This window comes from Heterocephalus glaber, unplaced genomic scaffold (genome assembly GCF_053883595.1).
Source record: "Heterocephalus glaber isolate CG9 unplaced genomic scaffold, H.glaber_assembly_v1.0 deba00001724, whole genome shotgun sequence".
Lineage (NCBI taxonomy): Eukaryota > Metazoa > Chordata > Mammalia > Rodentia > Bathyergidae > Heterocephalus > Heterocephalus glaber.
In genome coordinates, this window is record NW_028258435.1 from 10,443,937 (window position 1) to 10,470,789 (window position 26,853).

Genomic DNA, 26,853 nt, shown 5'->3' on the forward strand with positions numbered 1-26,853 from the left:
GTATAGTTTTCTGAAGAAAGAATCGATGTATTTGAAGGTTTATTGAGAACAGATACCACCACACCTCGCTAAAGTTTTCCTTTTGTAATTAGTGCCTACTTTGAGATATCTTTGTTTTTAATGTGTTTAATATATTTTATTCATATTCTTCCCCTCATTAATCCCTTGTAACGATCCTAGAATTTCTTGTACTTGACTGCAGGATGGTCATTTGGTGTCACCAACCTGTAAGATAAAATGCCACCCTTCCTCTATTTTCATTGTCCATGGGCTTGCTCCAATACAGTTTTTCCATTATCATTTTAATTGTTATTAATAAACCTTAATGTTCAATTTATTTTTTTTTCTATGAAATCCGATTCAAATTTCAAACTGCTGCCTAAGCACAATCAGATAGAATGATTTGGAACTAGGGGAAAGAGGACGTCTTCTTTCTTGGTCAGGGAATCAGGGCTTTCAAACTGGAAGGGCAACAGTCGCGCTGCTCCCTAAACTCCGAGGCGGAGGGCGCTTCCCGACCGCGCGGCCCTGGTTCCGCGACGTTGCCCACGGGAACTCGGCCGGCGTCTCCGCCAGAGACCAGGGTCTCTAACAGGGCCGCCAACTCGCAGAAAACTCGCGCGTTGGGAAGCGAGAGGGAGCCAGAAATAAAAAGCAGCGTTTGAGTCACCACCTGCTCCGTCCTCTCCGCGGCAGCCGAATTCAATCAATAAACCCAGAATCCGAATCCAGGGCGGAGCGATTAGGCCTTTGAAGGCTCAAACAGCTCCGCCTGACTCTCGACCCCTCCAGCACCCGGAGGGATCTGCGCCCCTGTGGACGAGCGGCAGCAGCTCCAGCGAATCGCCTCTGAGAGTGTCCGCACACCAGCCAACGGTGGTGGACAGGTGGGGTCCAGTGGGCGGGCTGCACAGCCGTCCTGGAAGGCTCAGCCCTTCGGGTATGGTGCCAGAAGCAGCCCTGTAGATTTCGGGATGGCTGAGGAGCGAGGCGGTGGCCACGGAGGCTCCCCGGGTTGAGCGCAGAGGGTGGATGGAAGAGCGGGGGAAGGGAAGGTGACGGTACCTCCAGGGCCGAGCAGCCCGGCCTCGTAGTTTGTCCGGGGGTAGGGAGGAGGCGTGGCCGGACAGGTGGGGTCGGTCCCCAGCCTGGCTAGGGTCGGGGGCCGCGGGCCGGGCTGCGGAAGACGAGGGCGCCAGCGGCTTGAGATCGGGGCCCGCGGCGGCGGGGTAGGGCCTGGAAGGGGACGCGAAGTAGATGGTGGGGGTCCACCCTAGGAGAGTGCGGCCGTCCCCCACTTCCGCCGCGACCACCACCACCACCATCCCAGCCGGGTCCAAGCCCGGCCTCCGCCATAGCCGCCTCCAGAATAAATAAGTAAAAGCGAGGTGCTTCCCACCTTTGGGTGACTTAGAGCAGCCTCACCCCTCGCTCCACTGAGGGGCATTTGCAAGATCTCCCAGAGGCACCCAGGATCTTGTTTAGGCCGTACGGGAAGCCGCTGGACTAAGAACTCTTGCTGAATGTGTAGAATATTAAAGTGGAAAAGGAAGGTGCGTATACTAATAACTCCTATTTTTTTTCTGGACCAAACATAATTTGTGGGCTCATTAGACCTAGTGAAAGAACGGCGCAGAGTTTATTCTAATCCTCCACCTGCGTCTCGGTTCCATCTGAGCTGTCAAGGAGACTAGTGGCACACTTTCTTCGGGCTTTTCGGTTTGCTTGCTTTGGTTTTTTAAAAGATCACAATATGTTCTTTTTAAAAACCCGTAGAATCCTGTTTACCAATTTATGGCCAGCCGTAGGACTTTGTCGCGTCTTCAGTTGGCTGCCTTTGGCTGTTAATCAATCACTGGGATTTGTCAAACAAGACATCTTTACTTTCTTGTGCCACACAATTTTTTTTTTTTTTTTTACCGGAGATTGAACTCAGGACCTTGCGCCTGCAAGGCAGGCTGCAGAACCACTGAGCTAACTCCCCGGCGCCACACAATTCTATTCTAACGTCTTGTTTCTAGACATCTATACTTTCTCCACACACCCCCAAGATAGTTTTTCTTTTTTGATACACTATTTGTTTTTCAGGTAGACACTTCTCTCCCTGAGATCTCAGAGAGTGAGTCTTTGGTGACCAGCTATTGAGCGATACATGAAGGCTTATGAGCTGTGTATTGGAAAGCAGGAGAAGGAGATCAGGACAACACATAATGTGGAGTCTTCCTTTTTTTTTTTTCTGTCATACTTCTGACCCAATGTCATGTGCTGAGAAAGGCCCAAGAGTTTGAGCCTCCCTTGCTGTGTGACTTCTGCAGACGGCAGGAATTGTATAGACACAGAAATGCTACAGAAGCTGGAAATGTATGTAAGTGTGGGGTCAGATGCTCTGAGATGGATACAGCTGGACTACCTGGTATCTGCAGAATCTAGGGCCTCTCCATGAAATCTGTGAAGCTGGAGACCTGTCCTCTGTACTGCTTTACCCTTGGTCCCTTCTGGTCTGTGGCATGGGGCTTAAGTGGCATCAGGGACCCCAGTGACCTGTCCTGTTCCTGCTTCAACTTCAGCCTCAAGCTGAATTGCTTTTCAGCAATTCTCCTGCAGCCCTGTGTCTTGCCATGCTCTCTGGTGACTTCATGACCTCATGTGGACTCCATAGGCTCATGTGCAGGGTTTGTGCATAGAGAAAGATATGGTTCCTGCATTCTCAGTCTGTCGTTTGTCTCAAAGGTAGTCCTGATTGCCCTGAACTTTCTAAATGTTTGGGAAGCAAAGTGTCAAGCCCATAACCTGTGTTCAGAGCCAAAGGCTTCTGAAGGCTGGCATTAAATCCGTTTTCCAAATTGTTCCCACACTGACATACATAGGTATATGTGACGGGTTCCAGAGGATGTGGAGCCTGTTGCTGTCTCTGATATAATTAGTCATCCTTGGAGTGTTCGTTAACATTGTTTTTAAAAAAAAATCAATGCTGGCTGAGGTAGGGCATGATTTCAGTTAAAAGGAAACATCAGGTGTATGCTCTGCAAGCATCTCAATCATCAGGCAAAAATAAGAAACTGAAGAGCAGAAGAGTGTAGGACCCAGGGGATGATGGAGAGTGACAAAATCAGCTCCTGGAGCAGAGAAGCTCTTCCTCTGAGATCAGCCTGGTCGTAGGGTGAAAATAAGGCTGGCCTCTCGAGCTGACTCAGGATGAGAGTGGGTCAAAGACCATAGACCTGAAGAAACAACAGGAATTTAAGAGAACTTTGTTGCTAACTATGTAGTTCTATGTAGTTGCTAACCACTTTAGTTGAAGCCAAATAGTGGAAATTTAGGAAGTGAGAGTCTGGCCTTCTCTTGGTGAAATAGTGTGTGTGTGTGTGTGTGTGTGTGTGTGTTCATCTAAATCTAATGGAGAAAGTTTTCTTTTTCCCTGGCTGTTTCTCCAGAGCAAATATGACTGGACTTTTTAATCCTTGCTATTTAAATGGTTGAATGATAATATTAAGCTAATTAACATATTTCCAGATACATAGAATTTCAAATGTTTTTCTTAGGTCATATAAACAGAATAGTGGGTTTCATGTCAGCATATTGAAGCTTGCATGTAATATACTTTTGGTTATATTCATCATCCCATTACCCCTCTCTCCTGTTCCCCTGGTCTTTTTTCTCCTCTCTAATTGTCTTATTACTGGACTTGGTCTGATAAGAACTTAACTTGCCATAACCAAAAGTAGGTTTTGTTTGTTGACCCATACTCCTTTGCTAGTCTGGAAATTGTCCAAATACATTTGCAAGTTATTGATTCTTAAGCTTCATTTTATACACATTTAAGAAGTGTGAGTCAAGTTAAAATTAGAATATTGATGAATAGTACTTTTAAAAAATCGTCAAAGGTAGCATTTGGAAGAAGCTTTTGTCCTTAACAGGCATACACATGAACACTCATTGTGTTTTATTTCTGCAAACAGCAGAATGCAGGTATGTCACAGGAAGGTAAGTTTGCCAACTTCACCAGTTGTGTTCATTTCTCTCCAGGAGCTGGATCAGGGAGGAATTGGATTAGCATGGAGGAGCACAGGGCCGGTCACTGGGGATAACATGTACAAGACATTAGCTCCTGTATGCAAAACTCAACTTTAGGACTCTCATATTTTTATGTGTATCCAAAGCAGACAATTTCCATACAACCCCCCACCCCACATAATGTGTATAATAAAAAGAGATAAGAAGCTGGGTGTGATGGTGCATGCCTGTAACCCCAGCACTGAGGAGGCTGAGGCAGGAGGATTGCCAGGAGTTCAAAGCCAGCCTGGACTGCACCCCCTGCCCCCGAAAAAAGATGAAGCTAAAAGTACATAACAAGACATTATCCCATAATGAGGAATTATATTCATTTGAACACAGTCATTCCTAACAAATTTGCCCGGTGATGCCCACTCTGAGGTATCCAACCACAGAATTTGTTATATAGCAAGAGGCCATACAAATAGGGCCTCCGACTGCTAATGAAAACCAGCCCAGCCCTGAGGCTGTAGCTTTTCGGAGGAGCCCAGCCCTGGACGTCCAGCTGTTCCCACTTGGTGATCAGCACTGAGTCCAGATGGCTTACCATGGAGTTTGGGCTGAGCTGGGTTTTCTTTGTTTCTGTTTTAAAAGGTAATGAGGAACAAAAGATATTGAATGTGTGAATGGACATTAGTAGAATAAACCATGGACATATGTGACAGTTTCCTGAGCAAGATGTCTCTGTATATGCAAGTGTCCATTGTGAAAAGCAGCTGGTGGAGCCGGCAGACTCCCTGAGACTCTCCTGTGCAGTCTCTGGATTCACCTTCAGTAGTAACTCTGCCATGAGTTGGACCTGCCAGGCTCCGGGGAAGGGGCTGGAGTGGGTCTCCTGGATAATAAGACTGGTTGTAGCACAAACTATGCAAAGTCTTTGAAAGGTTGATTCACCATCACCAGAGACAATGCCAAAAACATGATGTACCTCCAAATGAACAGCCTCAGAACCGAGCACACGGCCGTGCCTTACTGTTCAAGAGACACAGTCAGAGGACATCAGTGTAGCTACAGGAGAATCTCCCTGAAGGGGCGCTCCGGACCAGCAGGGGGCGCTGAGGATTCACTGAGCACCAGGCGGGGCCCAAGGCACACGTGTAGAGAAGGAAGCTGAAGGCTTCCATTTGGCTTCTGGCGTTTCCGGTCTTAGCATCATATGATTTAACGAGATCCTGCAATATATAAACTGCAGAGAACTTATGAAATATTCAAGTTCTAAATGAAGATTGTTTAATTTAATTGCTTATTATATATTTAATGATTGACTTCTCCATATGAATTATTACTAGAAGGGCAAACATACTTGCATATATTTCAAACTAACCTATAAATTTGGAGATTTTAGCAACACGAATAGCCCTTCCATTGTGTAATTTAGAAATTAGGGCTTTATGAAACACAATGGTACTATTCTACTATTCTCCCTTTCTCTCTGTCTCTGGTTTCATTCTATACATAGGTAAAATAATAGGGGATATTTATAAGAATATTCTACAGTTTCTTCATATTCATATTTTCCTTTTCTTAACAGATTTTTCATAAGTCAGTCCTTGGTAATTGTCTGTGTTTTATTGCCATTAATTCTTCATTTATCCTTCATCTCCTTCAGGTGGCACAGGTAGTTACAGTCTTCAGGGAGGTAGGGCCCATTTATCCGCAAGCCTCGTAGGTTTTCCTGAGGCATCACCAGCAGTTGCTGGGCCAGAGAAGTTGCTTTGTCCACAGATGGATGATGAGTCTCTAGTTCCCGGAATGCAGGCTGTAGGAAATCCAGCCTAGTGTCTAAAGCCCTTTCCCACTGTGCATCTCCCTTTTTGTAATTCTCACCTTGAATGGGCTGTAGTACCATGAAGGAAGGCCTTGAGAATCCTGGGCTTGAGCTAGGAGTGCTCAGAGCCCAAACAGCAATAGGGACCCATGAAGGTGACTTTTCTTAGTCTCATGTTCCAGCTCAGGGGCACATGTCCAGGGAAAATGGATACAGGGAGAATGTCAGCAAAGCCAGGTTTGAACCTTCTTCAGTAGCCACTTCCTTGTCAAGGAGATGCTGACAGAGGACAGAGGGCACCCCAACGCTGGTGGTTACCTGGGGAATATGGGGGCTAGGTGACAGAGGACATAGCAGGGTGGGGCTGGATGTAGTGTCATCTGAGCCGGAATTAGGACAGGCCATGTGTGCCATCAATGAGTGCTCAACTTTGATGGGAAGGCAGAGAAACAGAATGTCTCCAATCAACAAGAAGCACCTTTCTATTTGCTTTTTCATATCCTGTTGAAAATTATAACATTTTCAGTTATCTTCATGCATTGTTTTCTACTTGTTACTCTTGGTCAGTTTACAGAGTTGGAATGATTTGGCCACACAGGTTCTGAATTAAAAGGCTGTAGTGCTTACTACAGCCTTTTAATTCAGTGCAACAAATTCATCTCCAGAGACCAGTCCAAGAACCAGTTCTGCTAGAGCTGCACACTATGACTCTGAGGACCCTCCTATGTATTACTGCATGAGAGACACAGGGAGTAAAATCAGTTTTCACCAAGGCCAGGACAACCACATGGAGACAGAATGGAACTGAGCTTCAGGAGCACTGAGGATCCAACCTGCACTATGGTGCAGGCCAGGATCTGTATACAGAGGGAATGGGGAAGGGACTCCTGGTGGGATTGGGGAATCCCTATACATATACATATGTACACGTATATGCATGTATGTGTATATGTAATGACTTTCTAATCATTGGACATCATGAATTTTGGCTTCCTTGGAGAGCCTTGAATCCCTGAGACTTTCTTATAAGAATCCCTTCGTGTCTTGTTTTTATGTCTTTTGCATTTCATGATGAATACCCAGATTTGTTTTCAACTTAGTGGGATTAGATCCTTGACTCTAGGGACAGAATAAGTTATTTGTTGTTTCTGTTCCAAGACAGAAAGAAACCATAAAACTATTACCAATATCCCAACACCTACGAAAATCTAGAAAAACTCAACATCATCACACTTTATTAGACCCACCAGATGTTTGAAATTATAGGGAGACCCACCACCCAGAAAATTGCAAAGACAGGAATGTAAAGAATCATGGGTGAGTCTTGCAACCCTCACACAGAAGAAGCTGTAAGCACAAAGTGGAGGGAACACTGATGTGGAGATGATGGAGAACAGGAGAGGACCAGGGTGGGAGTGAGAGATCTTGAAGGTCACACATCCCACATATTCTCTCCAGAACCCTTCAACATCTCAAGGTGTGGATCCAAATAGACCCCTCAGGCCTTTACAGGGGTAAGGGAGGATTGATGACTAAGAAATGCACCCAGAGCCTTCTCCAGACAGAACCTCCGGGGAAGGGCTTTTCCATAACCTTGTTAGAGATGGAGAAGGAAATCTTACCAATTTCAAACCTCCCATCAATGAAATTTCAAAATTTATATAATCTCACATATCTTTATCTATAGCACTTTAATCAAGTATAGGTGAGAAACTTGGCATGACACTATCTGCAGCCAAATTCCTCTATAGCCATGAGCCTGTGACCTGGAACAGAAGTTCTTTCCGTCCAAATTACAATTGTAGAAGAGATATAACTGTCTAGCCTGTAGCCCTGTTCTTAGAGACACCTTTCCGGTTATTTTGGTACCAGGGATTGAACTCGGGTCCTTGTGCTTTCGCAGCAGGTGGTGGAACCACTGAGCTAAATCCCCGGCCCCCACCTTTCCTTTTTATTGAGGGGGGTCACAGGGATGAAACTCACCATTTCATTACCCACTTCCTTTCCAGTTGAATTTAATAGTCCAGTAGCCTCTGGCGTTTTGCAACTTTGAATTTTAACGTCAAACCTGGAACAGACCATTGTATTGCACCCTGCTAAATCACATGTTTGTCTCTGGGGTCTGTAATGCTCTCCATAATCCCAATCAAAATCCTAACCCCCTCTGTATCTCAGGAAGGTCTGGAGTGCGTCCTTCCCATGGGTCTCTGGAGAGCCTATCCACCCCATAGCCTTGGGGCCCCATCTTCCTGTACTTCATAAATTTGGCATTAAAATCCCTCCCTGGTTGTTTATGAAAGGGAGACACTTTATTTTCTGTTTATACAGGCTCATCATGAAGAGTGCCTAGCACTTGAACCAGATTGGTCACTGCTACGACAACCCTGTTCCACAGGACCGTGTTATACAGTAGCTCAATGCAAATCACCAAAACACAGGCCTTTATTGAACGGTTCAGTATAAAGGTGGACAAGCATTAGGGAACACAAAGCATGGTGTTACTCTTTGGATGTCAAATGCTCCCTAAAGAGCATGTATGTAAATCTTGACCTGCAGTGCAGCAGTATTAAGAGATGGGACCTACAGAGGTGACTAGGGCACATTTTTTTTAGTGGTTTAAACTACTAATTTAATGAGATCAGAGCTGAATGGACTTTTGGGGAGTGGAGCCTTATTTGAGGAAGTAGGTCTTGGGGGTGTGACCTTGTGGATTCTATCTTGTCCTTGGCCTCTTCCTCCTCGGATCCCTCTACTCTACTTCTTGACCAATATGAGGTGAGCAGCTTTCCTCTGCCTCACATTCCCACCATGGTCTGAACTTCAGAAAGTATGAGCCAAAATATATCTCCAACAAAATTTCAAATCCAATTTTTCAGATATTTTGTCATAGTGACAGAAAGCTCAGTAACAGAAACGCAGAATTACTGAAATTCAGTTACCATCTGTTCTTGTCAGTATGAAAATACTTGGGAATCCAATGTGCATTAATAACAGAATCTATGTAGTAATAAGATGAATTAAATGTCTCTGCATCGTGGAGGGTTTCCAGAGACAGTGTACAAATTAACCTTCAGGGATTTCATACGGAACCTGCTACTGCAAAAGCTTTTGTCAGCAGTGAACTAGGTACTCAGATAAGTCAGAACCTTTACCCTTGGAAAGAGAAATTTGTGAACTTCCTTTCTGATACACCCATCTCGTTAAATCTGATTAGAAATATAAGAAATTAAAAACCCTAGGGCTGGGGATTTAGCTCAGTGGTTCTGCTGCTTGACTTGCAAGAGCAAGGTTCCAAGTTCGATCCCCACTACCAAAAACAAAAAACAACAACAAAAATCTCTAGCAGCACATTTCTAAGGAAATCTCTTAATTCAAGAGTCCAAGTTATTAGGTAGTTTGCAAAGCATTATTAATAGTCAACCAATAATCATTACAGAGAAAATGGATTGTAATTCTGTACAAACTGAGCTCAAGGTCTCAGAATGTCATGGAATAAAGTTGTCAGCCAAAAAGAGGAAGTTGGAGGGGTTTGTTTGTTTTTGATTGGAAATAAAGAGAAAAAGAAAAAAAGGTTCTTGGCTTCTCCAGGAGGAGAATCCAAAGGAAGAGAAAAAAGGTGGAATTTTCACAGGACCCTGTCAAGTTTGCAGGTGCACACCCCATCACTGCACTGCAGCCAACCAGGAATCATAAACTTCATAACAATAAGGAGTTAGAGATACAAAGTTTAGAAGGTAAAATGAAAGCACTTTATTTGAAAGAAAAAAGAAAGGAGGGACAGACAGTTACCTTGTGAGGAGGGAGTGGGTCCAGACCCAGATACCTGATGGCCCTGTATTTCTGGCTGCTTTTACTAAGTGGCAAAAAGACACCCCCTGCCCGGAGCTTGTCCCAGGCCCCAGGATCCCACCAGGTACTGCTGCCTGTGTGCACATTCCCAAGTGAGCTTCATTTGGTTTTCTTTCTTCCTTTCAGTGTCTTATCTCTAAAGGTGATGGGTTGGTTAAAAGGGACCTTACATATGAAGTGGAGTTAATAAGTAATGGGCTAATGCACTAATATAGTGACCTTATAGTCGATGAGAGAGACAGAGAGACCTTATGCTTGGCAATATGTTTGTATTTGGAATTCAGGTCTTTTTTTTGACCCTGGATAGAGTATGAAGCTTGTTTGAGGGAGTTGGAATGTTTTGGGTTTTTTTTTCATCTTTACTCTAATTTCTTCATTTACACAATAATTGTATTCCTCTTGGGGAACATACACTAATTTACTTGAATGAAATTAGTAGACTGAGACAGTGTGAAAATCTTGGCAATGAAGCCGACTGCCTCATTCACAGCAGGTCCCCTCCCCCCATCCCATTTCGTCCTGGCCTGGACTCGGGATGTTTTCCGTCGTCATCAAGGGATTGATTCTTCCCTGGGACATTCACCCTGGAACCTTCTGAGCGCCTGACCCATTTTCAGGAAAACTCCATTGAGTCCATTAAGAAAACCAGGTCAGCTCTGAAAAGTTAGAAGTAAATCCTTTAAACGCAAGTATTTGTCATACGAAGTGAGACTACTGACATCGAAGGGGGGGCGGGGAGAGACAGAGAGACAGAGAGAGAGGGAGGGAGGGAAAGAGGGGGACGAAGTTCCTGGGTTACAGGCTACCATTTGAGCCATTTGAGCCCCACCCCTGCTGGAAGAGGTTTGTTTCTCCTGTCACTCTCAGCTCTGCGGGTTGAAAACCGAAGGGGAGCCAATCAGATCAGCGATAAAGGCGCTGTCTGAACTGCCCAATCAGGTGGGCTGAGGGAGGAGTGGACTTCCTGTGTCATGGCGCTGGTGCTTTACTGAGAGTCCCCCGCTGATAGACCATCTTTTTTTGTGTGTGACCCCTACACACTGCAGGCTGCATTCACAGGATCCTCGGAGACCCTCAAGCCACGCAATGGTGACGTTATGGAGTGGGAGCTGGGAATGGGATGGAATTGTCAGTTCTGGAAGGAAGTGGCCAGAACTAGCTATGGCAATCTACTGCCACCCTGCTTAGTTCCACACCCTGAGGTCTTCTAAGTTTTTGGTCCCGCATTATCATCTGTCCCCTTTTCCGCCTTGCTGAGGCAGGGACAGTTCTGCGCCCCCCGCATCCAGTCCCCACTGTGACACTGCCAGCCCAGAATGCCTTCTTGGGCGGTTCGAGGCACAGCTGTATCTTCACCAATCGGAGGAGAGCAGGGGTTTGGGGGCAAACCTAGGTTCCGTACTCAGCAATGAGAAAATTATCATTTTAATAAATTATGTGAGACCTCTACCCACAGTGATGTTACTGCATAAACAGAGCTCGTCATGTCACAATATTGAGGAATGAGGTCTCCAACCAAACAAGGATGTTAGGAGAGATTTTATTGGCAGTAAGAATAGCTCCCTGATTTCCAGTACGCATCCCAAGTGAGTGGCCATGTGAGCTCTCAATATAGAGAGAATTTTAAGCAAGCAGAGCACACTAATTGCTCAATTGTTTAGTGGCCACTGGTCAAACATCTGTCTCTGCAAATTTAAACAACCACTGTTGTGGGGTTTTTTTTTTAGAAAGAGTGTGGCTGTGTAGCCCGGGCTGTCCTTGAACTCTTGGCAATCCCCCTTCTTCAGACTCCAGAGTGCTAGGATTACAGCCAAGAGCCACCACACCCAGCCAAAAGAGCCACTTTGAACCACACCTAGCCAAAAGAGCCACTTTGAACTCAGGATCTCCAACTCATTTCCTCATCATACAGGGTTTAAAGGAAATGAATTTTTTTTAAAAAATGGTTATTTTGTATTTTAAATTCCTTGAAACTCAGGAGCTTAGTAGGGATTGGCTGTAATATACTCCCTTTAATAGGGAGAAATCTACATTCCTTGTTGGGCAGAAAGTTAACTATTGGTTCAGAGTCGTAAGAAATTGTCTATTCTCGTTTTAATTCTTATCAAAACCACTAATTTGCCAATGCTCTCACAGGCCCTTTCCCTAGCTAAGTGCTTTATGTATAAGCTAACTAAATAAAATATTCTTTACAATTGGACTGTTTAAGTGAAGCTTTCCATAGAGTTTAAAATGCTGAGAAAGATGGAGGGGACGATAATGTGTTAGAAAGTGTTCTTGCTAAGGACAACTTCCTGAAGGGGCTGCCAGTTAAACCCACACTGAGAAACACACTGAACTGGGGTAGATACAGGGATGGATACATGTGATAATCGTGTGAGTGGAAAGAGAAATGGGTGTCATCTCTGAAATAATTGCTGTAGTCCTTGGACTGTTTCTAGACATTGTTTTAAAAACTGAAACAGTGAGGCCACGGATCTAGCTCAGTGGTGCCATCGCCTGCTTCGCAAGCGCAAGCACAAGGTCCCGAGTTTGATCCCTGGTACCAAAAAAAAAAAAACCAAACCTGAAACAATGATTGAGATGACTTTGTATAAAACAAGTACTAAAAGGAGGGCAAATTCCCATAGTTAAGATCTGCAGGCATATGAAATAATATGAACAAAAGGTTTTTTTTGAATGGGAAGAAGAAAGGGAAGTAGAAAGGAAATAGGAGAGCTGGGGATTTTGGAGGGTGGCCATATCAGCAACCGGAACAGTAAATTTTTGAGGTCAGATCGATTTAATGGGACAGTGAATGAAGGATTGTCTGCTGGCTTGGTCTAAGAGTAGGATAGTGGTTGCAGGCCTACAGAAAGAAAGGAGACTTAGTCATAGATAAATACTTCTTTTGTATCTACTGATCAGCTCGTCTAATCATTTTTGAGGCAACATGGGAAATTAGGACACTGGTCTTGTAGCTTTAAAAGTATTTTGGACAGGGCCAGGAATTTAGCTCAGTGGTTCTGCCACCTGCTTCAGAAGCGCAAGGACCTGAGTTCAATCCCCAGTACCAAACGAACAAACAAAATTATGTTGGACATCATGGCTGATGTAGAATGGGAAGGAGTTTCCATTGGATACAAAAGATTTCAAGGAATATTTGATGTTTTTTATTGTACAAGGACCGAACCCAGGAATTTTGCTCTTAATTTAAATTATTTTAGAATTTAGAGATCAATCTAATAAGGGTGGTGGGCCCAGGGTGGGGAGAACTTTTGATACTGTTTCTGTCTCCTTGACTGTTGAGATGACAGACATGTACTGTCTTGCCATTTAAGGTTGGGATTCTTAAATCACCATGGTTTACCAAGATTTCAGTGGTTGGGTAAAGTAAACATCACTGAGGCTTGCTGGTGCACACCTTTAATGCCAAAACACTTGGGAGACAGAGAGAGGAGTATTAAATCACCAAGCCCAGCCTAGATAACTGAGCAAGACCTTGTTTCAGTATGAAATAAATATTTTGGGTGTACCTCACTCTATTCTAACTTGTCTAATGTGCCTGAGGCCCTGAATTAATTCTCTAGTAATGAAGAGAAAATCTATTTAGTGCAAATCTTTTAGTTTTGAAATTTACTCATTTTTCACACTTTTTATACATGGTACAATACTTCCTCATGATGGTGGATAGCAGCAACAAGTCACTGCTCTCTCAGAAACAGGACAAGGGTGAAAAATCAGTGATTTACAGGGTACCATTTCCAGTAAAGTACATGAGATATTTAGTGTTTTATTATGAATTTAGCTTTGTGTTACATAGATTTTCAAATGCAGATCAAGGAATGAGTGGTGAGCAGGTTTAGAGGATCCAAGGCTTAGCAATCATGTTTGCTTGATCAGGTATATTTTATGCATTTTGAATACATTTTATGTTCAACTTACTTTGGGTTGATGAAGATATTTTCCTTTTCAAACTCAAGTGACATTTGTAGACTCATTCTTTCAACTCTTCATGTAGTCCTTTGTAGAACATGACACTCATCATATTGTTTCCTGTTTTGAATGCTGTATTAACCAGGTTTCCCAGAGCAACCAAATCAGGAGAACAGTATATTTCTGTAACTCTGAGATACAGTATGCATATTACCCCTTGTGACAGTGTCTACCTTGTGGCTTTATCCTTGGATTGTTCAGTTATATCAACTACAGTGACAATAGTAGTTTTCTACTTTACCTTGTGTGAGTCTAAAGTAATCCAAGATTTCCCCTGCCACATTTTCCCTCATGAGGAGGAACTTTACAGAGAAGAAATCCTACAAAGCATGGGTGTGGTCTCATATGCTGTTTAGTCCTCATTGTTTGTGTCTTCGTTATATCAGGCATCTTTAGTGTTGCTTGCTGATGAACAGCAGATTGCCTTTTCCATGGATATAATCTACCTCACTGTCCAGCATGGACATGTACCTAAAAGTGTACGTGATTTAGTATAGTTTTCTTATGAATTCTTATATGAATTTTCTCGTTAGCTTTGGTGTTAATTGATATACATGATAATTACCTTTGTGAGAACTTCAATGATAAATAAATCTAATGCTAGCAAAGGAAAAGAGCTTGAAAGGAGACATAAAAGAACTGAGATTTGTTATGCACATATGCTGCACATATGTACTAATAATTATAATTTTAAAAATCTAAGGAAACAAGGGCTAGGGATTTAGCTCAGTGGTTCTGCCACCTGCCTTGCAAGCGCAAGGTCCCAAGTTCAATCCCTGGTAGCAAAAAAAACAAAAAACAAAAAAAATTAGGGAAACAAGAAAGAGTCTTTGAAACTCTTGGGTCATAGTCTCTAGAATATAGCCCACTAATATAATAAGTGTGTTCTTTTATTTCCTATGTTGTCACAGGCTATTGAACCCAGCCACATCAAGTATCTCTGTAGTATACATCTAAAATGTTACCATATGTGCTGTAACACAGCTTCAAATTTATAATTTCAGTTGAATGTTGTGACTCTGCCTCAGAAGGATTCAAATGTAGGGCAGTTACACTTTCTGAAAGGAAGAGGAACATGATGCTTAGGATTTATTATAGAACTGACTACATGCATTAGTTGTGTGGGTATACAGCAGTACTTTTAAAGAGATGAACAGAACAGGTAAATCACTAAGAACAGAACAGCTGGGGCCTATACTCAACTGAATGGTGAGGGAACCAATGCACAGGAAAAAATGAACAATTCACATTTGATTTTTCTACACATTTTGTCATTTTACAATGAGTTTTTGGCATCTTTGATTTATTATGACAAAAATTCCTTTATTGCTTTAAATCTCTGCAGCATAAGGTACTCTTGAATATGACAAGCTGCAGTGTGTTGGAAAGCAGGTATCCCACATACAGATTATTTTGTGAGTTTTTTCTTTATGAGGATGTGACTGATTACCATAGGGCTCTTACTGGAAAATGTTTGCTTTTTCACTTGCAAAGATTTGATGGAATTGGAAAGTAGCATCTAGCAAGAATATCTGTGAAGAACATGTTTAGCAAAATAAAATCTTACTTGGTTTTTGTTATTGAGGACCCCCCAGTTACTGACAACCCTTGTGAAAGGTTCAGTCTCCTACACAATGATGTGGTGCACAGCTGAAAAATGAAACCAAGAGAAAACTGCAGTTGTAAAGGGGTCTGGGATGACCAAACACTCCAAGGAACATAGAACATTTATCCACTGCAGCCTTCAGCTTTTATTGAATGTACAAGGAATGAGTGGAGTATGAACAGAGGGTCGTGGTTGAGTGAATGGGAACAGTCACTTCTGCAGAGTTGCTAGTAATAAAAGGAACAAGGCATTAGTGTCTCAAGCACAAAACTATCAAATTTCCATAATAGCTTCATGGTAACTTAGTAAGTTGCTATAAGCAACTTTTTACTACTGAGAAAAAGACTTTGTTCTGAGTCTTAATACTTCAGTGATGACATGACCCATATCTCAGCCCCATCCTGTCTTTGGCTGCTTATCTGGCCTCAGGGGCTGCCGTTAATGGGGAGGTGATGCTGGCCCACACATTACTGCTTTGCCTCCATGGGACACGTCAGCACCGTAGAAGAAAGTATCTCTGTGTAGCTAGCACTGCCTGTACTTCTATAATTATGCCAGGGTTTAGTAAAGAAAAGGAAAAAGACTATAGCAGGGGGCTGCAGTCAGAGGTTTCAACACAGTGGTTCTCCACATTTTGATCATTAATTGTGTTATGTCCCCTTGATGAGTAAGAATCACTTAGCCCATTTGTAAATCTTAGTGTTTCTCTGTGTATGACTGATTTGTAGGACACAAACTCAGGAGGGATGGCTCACTCTATATGTCACTGACAACAACCAATAAGCTTGTACCTTAGATGGAATACAAAGGAAAAAAGAAATCTCATTTTTCTGTGGATCACTTCCGATCTTTGCCATTGCATTTGGATATCTGTCTCAAGTTACTTCAGGCTTCCAGTATCAACTCCTCATCCTTCCAGTGGAGGTTTGTCAGCAGGTCAAGAGCCTGAGAGGAAGATGCCGTGCATCAGATGTGATCTCATAGCTCATGCCTTCTTGCCTCACTCAGACACACAGACATGAGCTTCACTAATATCCTAGGCATCTCTCAGATCAACCAGTATGACAATAGACTATCCATCAAGGTGAGAACATTATTTTGGAGAAATTAATATGCCAAAGGAGAGAAATTTTCAAACCGAGGAAGAAAGAAGATATTATGGAAATATTACTGTGTTAAGTTCTTAGCTGTCCCTGCCCTATGACAAGGAAGTGATTGAAGGTGGGGCTACATTGCAGCTATCCTTCTGGCCTTCCTGCTATGACTAGTTTTTAGAATTCTGGATTGCTTCGTGACCTTGGATGAAGAAAGTTAACAATTTGAGGCATTTGAAAATCTTAATTTTTCAACTTGATGACTATCATACTGCTAACATATAGCAATATGTTCATTTATTAAATACTTATATTCCTCATTGGCATGTTTTTATTTTCTTTATGGAAAATGATTAGCTTGAGAGATAATGGGTGAGAAAGTGTGGACGATAAAGCTAACTGTCTGAATTTTCTGCCCTTTGACTATCTTAGTACTTTCCTTCTATTCCACTATGTTCTGCCACGGCTTGGATCCAGATTCTTTATTGGGTTTGTTAGTTTCCTCAATGTGTCATTGAATCTGGAAGTGTAGTGGCAGAGCTGTGATCCCATTGTCAGGGAGAACAAATACAAAAAGAGCCTACAGAGTACAGTAAGGAGACACAAGCAGCTCTGCAAAGCTTGCAGAAAATCCTGCTTCAAATCACTGATTCAACAGGCTGGGTCAAGTCAGGATTTGGGGAGGAAGGTTGGGCAGGGAAGGGTTTTTACAGTCTGGCTTTTGGGCCTTACTTAAACAGATAGTGTATTGTCTTTGTTTCCCCCCGGCTCAGTGGGGAGAACATGGAGCAGCCTTGCATCGGTGAACAAGAGTTTGGGTTGCATGAGCTGTCACATGAGACTTGCTGGCCAGAGAATAGAATCCTCCTTTTCAAGAACCTGAGAGAAGTTCCCAGTGTGTTGCTGAGAGACTCCCAAGCTGGTTCAACCGGAGTTGCTCTGTGGGTTCTACTGACTGCTTGCATGGAAAGGACCTGGGAAACCTCAATCCCCAAGAAGATGATTGTGCTGGACCAAATGATCAAGGACAGGAGTAGGATTTTTGTTTAAAATGAACAGAACCAACTTTGGCAGGATATGGGCCTATCTGTATCAGCTGAGAAATCTTTGTTCCTGTATGTCAACCGTCAATGGTACACATGTGATCCATTTTGGCCCTCTGGCAGGACCTAACTATCCTGTCCTCGATAAGGAAGGTGATTTTATTATGGTCAGAGCCCTGACTTTTCCAGCTCAGGTCCTACAGCCTCACTTCCTATTATGCTGTGGATTGAGCAGGACCATTGAGGGGAGACTTGACTTATGTGAGGTTTTTGGGGATGAGCCTGGGTTGTGCTCTGTGCCATCTTTGTTTCCAGAAGCAAAACAGGTTTTATAGTTTATATCTACAACATCCACTAAATGTCTCATAAGTGTAATAGTTGAATGGTTTTTGCTTATGTAGATTGATGCTCTGGTAGGATATGCATTATGGACTGTTAGTTGTTTTTAGAGAACTGCTTTTTAAAAAATCACCTGATCACTAATCCATAGTTACTTTGAGGTACAAATTGAATATTGTCAAATTAATAACAGCTTCAGCAGATTTTGTTGAATCAATGCTAGACTAGTATGTCTTTTTGTGTAGCTTTCTATTTAATCTGTCCTCATCAGTGTCTACATAATCATTCCTATCCAGGTGGCCATAAGATTTACTCCATAACCCATGAGTCTAGACATTGGTCAGCTATGATACCTGTTCTTTCTTTCTCTGACAGTCTGACCTGTTCTCTTGATGGCCAACAGAGATGCTGACCACTCTTTACTGAGAATATGTAGGCCTCACATTTGCAACTATGCTTTACTTATTGCTGCCTCATCTGTGAATTATGTCTTTATCTTTTCATTATGTCTTTTGAAGGCAGACAGACAAATTAATATGTACACCGCATTGGTAATTTACAGTTTAAATATTTTATAACAACTTTTATTCTCAAATACTTTTGTTGAGTTTTAATAATAATAACAATGTAAATGTCCTGGTTGTATTCAGAAAGTTTCATCACTGAGACTTGGGCATTCGATGAGCATATACAGGTGATTAACACCTACTTGATGGAAACCTTTCTTGCCTTACTGATGACCATTTTCTTTCTTAGGCAACTTTTTAAAGTTTACCATGTGTGATTTTTCATGAACTGTGCTCTTTTAGTTTCCTTCCTTGGAATTTTCAGTCAGATTATAGAAATTGAACAGAAATATTTTGGGAAGGTGGTTTGTTTTTTGGTCTCACTATTCTCAAGTACTGATATGTGAATCAAGGGCACAGTGCTTTCTCATCCATTCCATTGGTATGTGGTTCAGGATTTTTCAAGTTTACTTGAAAAGAATCACATCTATCTCCAGGAATAATAGCACAATGTTTTCTGTGGTCATTGGCAAGAAGTCACTGGTCTGTAGATTTTGATAAACTTCAAAGTAAAGGAGATGCTCTCCATCCTTGTGTAAGTTTTCTTATTGTGTTCTTCCACACTTCAATTTTTTGGTGATTTTCTTGAATTAGATTTGGATTTTATTTTATATTACATTTTTCTCTTCAGTTGGATATGTTGTAGTAATTTTTTAGATTTGTGTTCATTCATCTTTTTGTTGTTGTTGTTGTTACCAGGGTTGAACTCAGGACCTTGTGCTTGCGAGGCAGGCGGCAGAACCACTGAGCTAAATCCCCAGCCCTGTGTTCATTGATCTTTACTCTCTAAACAAAATCTTTGTATTGGGTACACACCAAATATTTTCTTAATTATTTCCCATGATTTTCATAGATTTCAATTTCTCCTTCTAATTCTCCTGACTACTTGATTTCCTTCAGAGGAAACACTTTTTTATTTGAATGTTTTTTCACTATAAATTCCCAAGATATTCAAGTTTATCTTTCCCCTTTCAATATGTAACCTATGTACATAGAATAGAAGAGTATACAATCCATATTTCCAAGTACATACCTGTTTCTCCCTGAACATAAATGAAACATTGCAATTTCTTCCAGAGATGTTTAACACCAGCTGCATAAAAAAGTCTATATTCTATTTACATGTGGATTTATTGAAGACTGTTTTCCATTCCTGAGATCCATTTGTCATTCTCTACTAATCATACACTGACATGAAAGGTGGAATTTGAATGTCTTTCATATATATTATGCAAGCGATCACCTTGCTCACAAGGTATTGAATGTTAGTCTTCTATTATATATACAGCTAGAATTCTTTAACAAATCAAAGGTGTGATTTGTAAGTGACACAATATACTTTTGAGTTTTCCTTGTGGGAGCAGGAGTTTGAGGCAGGGTCTCACTTTGTAATTCAAATTGGCCTTGAAATTTCTAAATAGCCCAGGCTAGACATTGACCTCATGGAAATCTGCCTTCTTAAGTCTCTGAAGTGCTGGGAAAACAGGCTTGTACCACCACACCTGGCTAAAGATTCCCTTTTGTAATCAAGGCCTAATTACTTTTTAATATCTTGGTTTTCAACACATTAAATAAATTGTATTCATATTCTCCCACTCATTACTCTTCCCTCACACCATCCTAGAATTTCTCATATCTGAGTGCAAGGTGATCATTTGGTGTCTCTAAGCTATAATATGCCATCATTCCACTATTTTCATTGTCCATAGACTTGCTCCCATAAAACTTTCCATTAGCATCTGAATTATTATTCATAAAATTTATTTAATGCTTGAGTATTTTTTCTATGAAATCAGATTCAAGTCTCAAAATGCTGCCTATGTAGAAAGAAAGAAGGACTCAGTTCTATGAATAATCAGATTTGAAAAGAGATATAATCTATGGTGTATCAAAACCATGCATTATCTGCCCCTGTGTTTTGTGGATAGTGATTTGCAGGCTCCCTCTATGAGCTCTGCTTTAAAGACAGTCCACAAATACAATTTGGGTGACTGTGCAGGGCAACCAGTGCTACCATTGAGCTGTTGCTGTGACAGTGAGTTGCAACCTAGCATCAAAATTGCTGTGTGAAAATACATGCATACACATGGGCTTGTTGACCAAGATATGGGGTTAGTATTTGAAGAAATTAACCTTAATTCAGCTTCTTAAGGGACAAATTGAGATCTCAAGCTGTGAGTCACAACCTTCCTTCAGGAAACATGTGTGATTATTTAGGACCCAGTGACCTTTGAGGATGTAGATGTGAACTTCACGATAGAGGAGTGGGCTTTGCTGAATCCATCCCAAAAGAAGCTCTACAGAGATGTGATGTGGGAAACATTTGAGAATATGACTGTTATAGGTAAGGATGACATCATTTTCTCATTTATACAATTAGCATTGGTTCTTGCTCATTGGTGCAGTTTAATTAAATAGAATATGAAAATATTTTGGAGAATATCTCAGTCTTATTATACTGTGAATCTAACTGGAGTCTATTAATCTTTATATAATGTTATAGTGACTGTGTGCGTGCATGTGTGCATGTGCGTGTGTGTGTGTGTGTGTGTGTGTGTGTTACCAGGGATTGAACTCAGGACCTTGCCTTTGTGAGGCAAGCACGGTGCCACTGAGCTAAATTCCAGGCCCTTATAGTGACTTTTTTTATTTGTCTATCTACAATTCAGGAAGAACCTGGGATAACCAGCAAATTGAACGAATGTACAAAAATTGCTCAAGGAATCTAAGGTAATTTGTACTCACAAGAAGAAGGAATATTCCTTAAGAGTCAGTGCGTGAGCAGAAATACTCAAATCAGGCCATGTTTAAATTTATTTGATCTCACAGATATTCTCCAGAGATGCACAAGGTTGATTTTGTATAATTCAACAATTGGATACAGAAGTATTCCAATATAGGAAACTGAGTTAGTATTGATGTAGTTGTTGTTGTTTATTTGTTTTTGGTACCAGGGATCGAACTCGGGACCTTGTGCTTGCGTGGTAGGCGTCGGAACCACTGAGCTAAATCCTCGGCCATGAGTTAGTATTGATATTATACAATAAGTGTCAGTAACTGATATATTGATATAAGAAAATTATTTCATGATAAACATCATTGAAATGTATAAAATAGCATTTTGGTATTGTGTAAACATATATGAAAAGAATAAATTTTGAATTTTGACAGGAACTAATCTTCAAGATATCTAATTATACATATGAATATGAGATATTAATTGTCTAAAAATTAGGTAACCTAGGGCCAGGGATTTAGCTCAGTGGTTCTGCCGCCTGCCTCCCAAGTGCAAGGTCCTGAGTTCAATCTCCAGTGCCAAAAAAAAAGCTAACCTTGAAGCAGTATTCAAAATAGAAATGAATGCTTGCTAGTATTGTAATTATTGATATTTTCAAAACATCCTCCAGAGAATTGAATTCATTCATATTTTTAAATTCTTAGAAAGCACCCTCATACATTGTCGGGGAGAATGTGAAATAGAACCATTATGATAATCAGTATACAGATGTCTCAAAATAAAAATCAAAGTTTTTGGGCTGGGGATTTAGCTCAGTGGTACCACACCTGCCTTGCAAGCACAAGTCCTGAGTTCTATCACCAGTACCCCCCGCCAAAGTTTTTATTTGATTAAGGCATACCTCCCTGGCTATATTCTGAAAAGAGTTAAAATCATATTTTAGTGATACATGCATACTATTGCTCAAAGCAGGGTATGCATGGGTATTCACAATAGCTAAGCTCTGGAAAGAATTCACAATAAATGAGCTCTAGAAAGAGCCTAGACACCCATCATTGTATGCCTGAATAAAGAAAATATGGGATAGGCTCAGCATTGTGGTGTATTCTTGTAATCACAGCACTCTGGAAAGCTGAATCAGCAGCATGACAACTTGATGTTCCGCCTGAGGAAATTAATTATCAATGAGAATCTCTCTCAAAACAAGAAATAAAAAAGCTGGAAATGTAATTCAGTGCTAATTTCTGTGTTTAATTTTCAGCACTGAAAAAAATACATTGTATATTCAGCCATAAAGAATGATATCACATCATTGGCCAAAACCCAAAAATAGATGGGACTCCATTCCATAATGATAAGTGAAATAAGTCAGATACAGAAAGTGAAATATTACATGTTTTCTATTAAATGAGAGACTAAAAATATATTTAGGGAGTAAAATAAAAGAGAGGTGATAGAAAACAAAAGGCTAACTTTTTGGAGATGGGAAAAATGATCAGGTAAAGAGAGAAGGGGAGAGTGATGGGTGAAAAGGTACAAAAAATCATCAATATATGAGAGACATAGGTATCTGTCCCCTAAAATGAAACTACACCATATGTATTGCAGATACATATACCAATTAAAGTTTTCCAAATAAATACCATCCTTTGGAAATGGGTGTTGTGAAGGCCTCCTCCAGGGTATTAGGTGAATTCATTGTTAAAATATTTTAGCCAGGGCCACAGATTTAGCTCAGTGGTGCTGCTGCCTGCCTCTCAAGTGCAGGGTCCTGAGTTCAATCCCTGGTATCAAAAAAAAATTTTTTTTCCCAGCATCAAACCAGAACTTGTCCTGTTAAATTATTAATATAAACCCCCCTTTTTTTTTTGTTCTTTTTTTTTTGTTTTTTTTGGTACCAGGGATCGAATTCGGGACTTTGTGCTTATGAGGCAGGCAGCAGAACCACTGAGCTAAATTCCCAGCCCTAAAAACCCTTTTCAAATTGTGTTTGATTTTTTTTTTTTCTTTGCAGAAATGAAGAGGTAGAAAATTACTATCAACGTAAAGGTTGGAAACAACAGGAAGAAATATCCCTTTGGACACCAGATGCTAATGGGGACAGGCAACAAGCTCCTTTACCTGACAGCCTTGCTTGTAAAACGCCCCTGATTGGGCATTTGACCCTAAATGTGCCCATTATAGCTCACACTGGACTGAAGTCAGATGACTATTTGGGATTTGAGGAGAAACTATATAAATGTAATGATCATGGAAAAACCTGCAGTGATTTCCAGTCCTTTCAGAAGCATACAAGGACAAAGACTGGAGAGAAACCCTATCAATTTGAGCAATGTGCAAAAGCTTACTCTGACCTTAGTGAAAGACCTCAACCTGGAGAGAAAACCTCTGTAGGTAAGAAAAGTGTGAAAGCCTCCAGCATACCCAGTGGTGTTCAAATCCATAACAGAAAGCACAGTGAGGGGAATCCATTTGTACGCAAACAATGTGGGAAAGCTTTTTTTTCTTCATACCATATTCAAATACATGAAAGAAAACATGCTGGGGAGAAGGCCTATGTATCTAAGGAATGTGTGAAAGCATTAGCTCATAGTAATTCCTTTCATAGACTTAAAAGTATTCACACTGTGGTGAAACCTTATGTACGTAAACAGTCTGGAAAAGCATTTATTGTACAAAGTAATCTTCCATGTGAGAAATGCTATGTGTGTAAGCAATGTGGAAAAGAATTCACTGATAAATCCACATATCATAGACATACGAGATCACACACTGGTGAGAAACCCTATGTATGTAAGCAATGTGGGAAAGCATTCCGCACACACAGTCATTGTCAAAGACATGAAAGTAGTCACACTGGGAAGAAACCCTATGTATGTAAACATTGTGGAAAAGCATTCACTACACAGAGTTGTTATGAAATACATGAAAGAAGTCACACTGGTGACAAACCTTATGTATGTAAGCAATGTGGAAAAGGATTTACTAATAAATCCACATATCAAAGACATACAAGATCCCACACTGGTGAGAAACCCTATATATGTAAGAAATGTGGGAAAGCATTCAACAGACAAAGTCACTGTCAAAGACATGAAAGAATTCACACTGGGGAGAGACCCTATGTATGCAAACAATGTGGGAAAGCATTCACTACACACAGTTATTTTCAAATACATGAAAGAACTCACACTGGGGAGAAACCCTATGTATGTAAGCAGTGTGGGAAATCTTTCAGCCAACAGACTAACTGTCATGTACATGAAAGAATTCACACTGGGGAGAAACCATATGTATGTAAGCAGTGTGGAAAAGGATTTGCTGATAAGTCCACATTTCGTAGACATAGAAGATCCCACACTGGTGAGAAACCTTATGTATGTAAGCAGTGTGGGAAAGCATTCAGCACACTCAGTCATTGTCGAAGACATGAAAGTATTCACAATGGAGAAAAACCCTATATATGTAAACAGTGTGGGAAAACATACACTACACAACATTATTTTCAAAAACATGAAAGAGGTCATACTGAGGAGAAACTTTATGTGTATCAGTAATATGAGAAATCTTCAACCAGCAGAGTACTGGTCAAACGTGAAGGAATTCACACTGGGAAGAAGCTCTATGTATGTAAGCAATGTGGGAAAGTATTTTGTATACAAAAGTGCCATCAAATACGAAAGAAAGCACACTGGGGCAAACTATCTAAGCAGTGTGGGAAAAGATTTGATGTAGGCTCTTCATTTATTAGACAGAATTCACTGGGGAGTAACTATGTATGTAAGGAATATGGGAAAAAATTCAGCTGATACAGTATCAAATACATGAATGAGGTCACACTGAGGAGAAAGTGTATGTAAGCAATGTGGGAAAGCATTTGGCATAGACGGGTATTGTCAAATGCATGAAAGAAGTCACATTGAGAAGAAAACCTGTATATGTAAACCTATTTTGAAAATCCTGTGAGAATTACTCATGTAGTGGAAACTGTAGAAATAATATGAACATTTTGATATCGATATTTCTTCATTAATTTTCTAGAAAATACACTCCCAGATGGAGATATCCTAAAGTGCATTCATTCTGTGTTTTTCAGTAAATCACTTGTAAATATTTGAACTATGTATCTGTGGTCTTTAGTATAAAAAAAATTGAGCTGACATAATCATATATTTTGGTGTATGCCAGTGTCTTTGAGCATAACATAGTGTCTCCTAATTAAACAAGGTTAATTGAAGTGTATTTTTCAGTTCCAAGTAGGGTTAGTATTTATGTAGTATTTATTTTGTTTTGTTTTTACAATTGGGAGGAATAGATCACTAAAAAGTAAATTGTGTTAATTGTGGGTTTTTTGTGTTTGGGGGTTTTTTTTGGTACCTGAGATTGAACTCAGGTCCTTGTGCTTTCAAGGCAGGCAGGCAGTGGAACCACTGAGCTAAATCCCCGCCCCCCAGTTGTGTTTTAATTGTTAGGATTTCCCACTAGCTTTAATTTAAATTTTGTTGGTGTATACACTCCATATCCTGTGTAATAATAAATTTTTAAATTTGATATATTTTATAGAGAGAGGCTTGTGAACGTGTTTTTGACAAATGTTGTTTTCACACAACTTGTATATTAGCAATATTGTATTTTTCATATCCTGACAAAACACTTGCATATATCTCAAAATAATTGTATATTATATCAAGTACATTATTTTGCCTGGTTGCCTTCATGTTGGAGTCAATATTATGATTTTCATAAAACTTTTACTTACCATCAAAATCTTATTTTTATGCCTAAATGATGATGACTTTTAATTTTGTGGTAATTTTCCAACACCTGATCTAAAAATAAACCATACTGTTGTGAATGTCTGATTGCCACAGGTCAGCAAGAACATAACTTGTTTGAAAATGGATATCGTGAATTGTAGTAATAAATCTCTCCAAAAGGTATAAGTGATGGAATGATTTATCAGTAACAACATTATCAAAGAAATTTTTGTTCACAGTGAAGTTGTTTTGGGAAGGATAATTATTGGTTGTGGTGAGGCAAATGCCTTTACTCTATTCCTTGATGCTGGGATTGACATTCTCTTTGGTAATCAATAACTAAGAAGATGAAAAAAGGCCATGAAGGAAAAGAAACAGTAAGTTTAATAAAAAGGAAATTTACCACTTTCTGATTCAGATTGCGTTCTGTTTTACCAGTTTTAGAGATAAATTTATACAATGTCCTTTTTCATTATCCATAAGGAGCACTGTCTGCTGTTTGAGGTATGTGCAAACATGTTAAAACACATAGACTTACCCAATATGTGAGCATGAGGCCCTGTTGGTCTCCTTTATTTGTATTTTGCCTTTCTTTTAACAATGAAATTTTTTATTTTTTGGTACCGGGGATCAAACTCGGGACCTTGTGCTTTCGAGGCAGGCAGCAGAACCACTGAGCTAAGTCCCCAGCCCTACAATGAAGTATCTTTTACAGTGTTTTTGAATACAACTGGTGCTTAATTTCTGATGGGGTTACATTGTGATAAATCTGAGGTAACATGAAATTATAACTGAACAATGAATTAAATTCCAAAAAACACAGTAAACATTATATAGCTTGCTCCAGGCTTAACCATGCTTAGACACATAAATTACCAGTGTGGTAGTATCATCTACAATTATGTCTACTTTATATCTGAAATATATGATGTAATTTATCGATTGCACTACAATCTGTAAATTATATATATATGTATGTACACTGCAGAATACAATGTCAATTTTTTGACCTAGAACATGTGGCTAAGTTTCCTGCTCACTTCTGCTTCTTCCCACCACAGGAAGA

General features: G+C 40.6%; 1 protein-coding gene across 3 annotated transcripts in view; it reads left to right on the forward strand.

Annotated features, from left to right (window-relative positions):
* LOC101699555 (uncharacterized) overlaps positions 1-25,973 on the forward strand; it is an 80,010-nt gene extending 54,037 nt beyond the window's left edge. The window contains exons 1-4 of one of the 3 annotated variants that reach the window (XM_021247248.2): positions 10,604-10,759; positions 20,511-20,637; positions 20,963-21,023; positions 23,045-25,973. In XM_021247248.2, the coding sequence (XP_021102907.2) occupies positions 10,757-10,759; positions 20,511-20,637; positions 20,963-21,023; positions 23,045-24,587 (1,734 nt within the window). In that variant the 5' untranslated portion in view covers positions 10,604-10,756 and the 3' untranslated portion in view covers positions 24,588-25,973. Of the gene's footprint in view, positions 1-10,602; positions 10,760-20,510; positions 20,638-20,962; positions 21,024-23,044 lie in introns of those variants that run through there. The other 2 variants (XM_087199611.1, XM_021247250.2) reach the window with 2 other exon arrangements.
* The last annotated feature ends 880 nt before the right edge of the window (positions 25,974-26,853 follow it).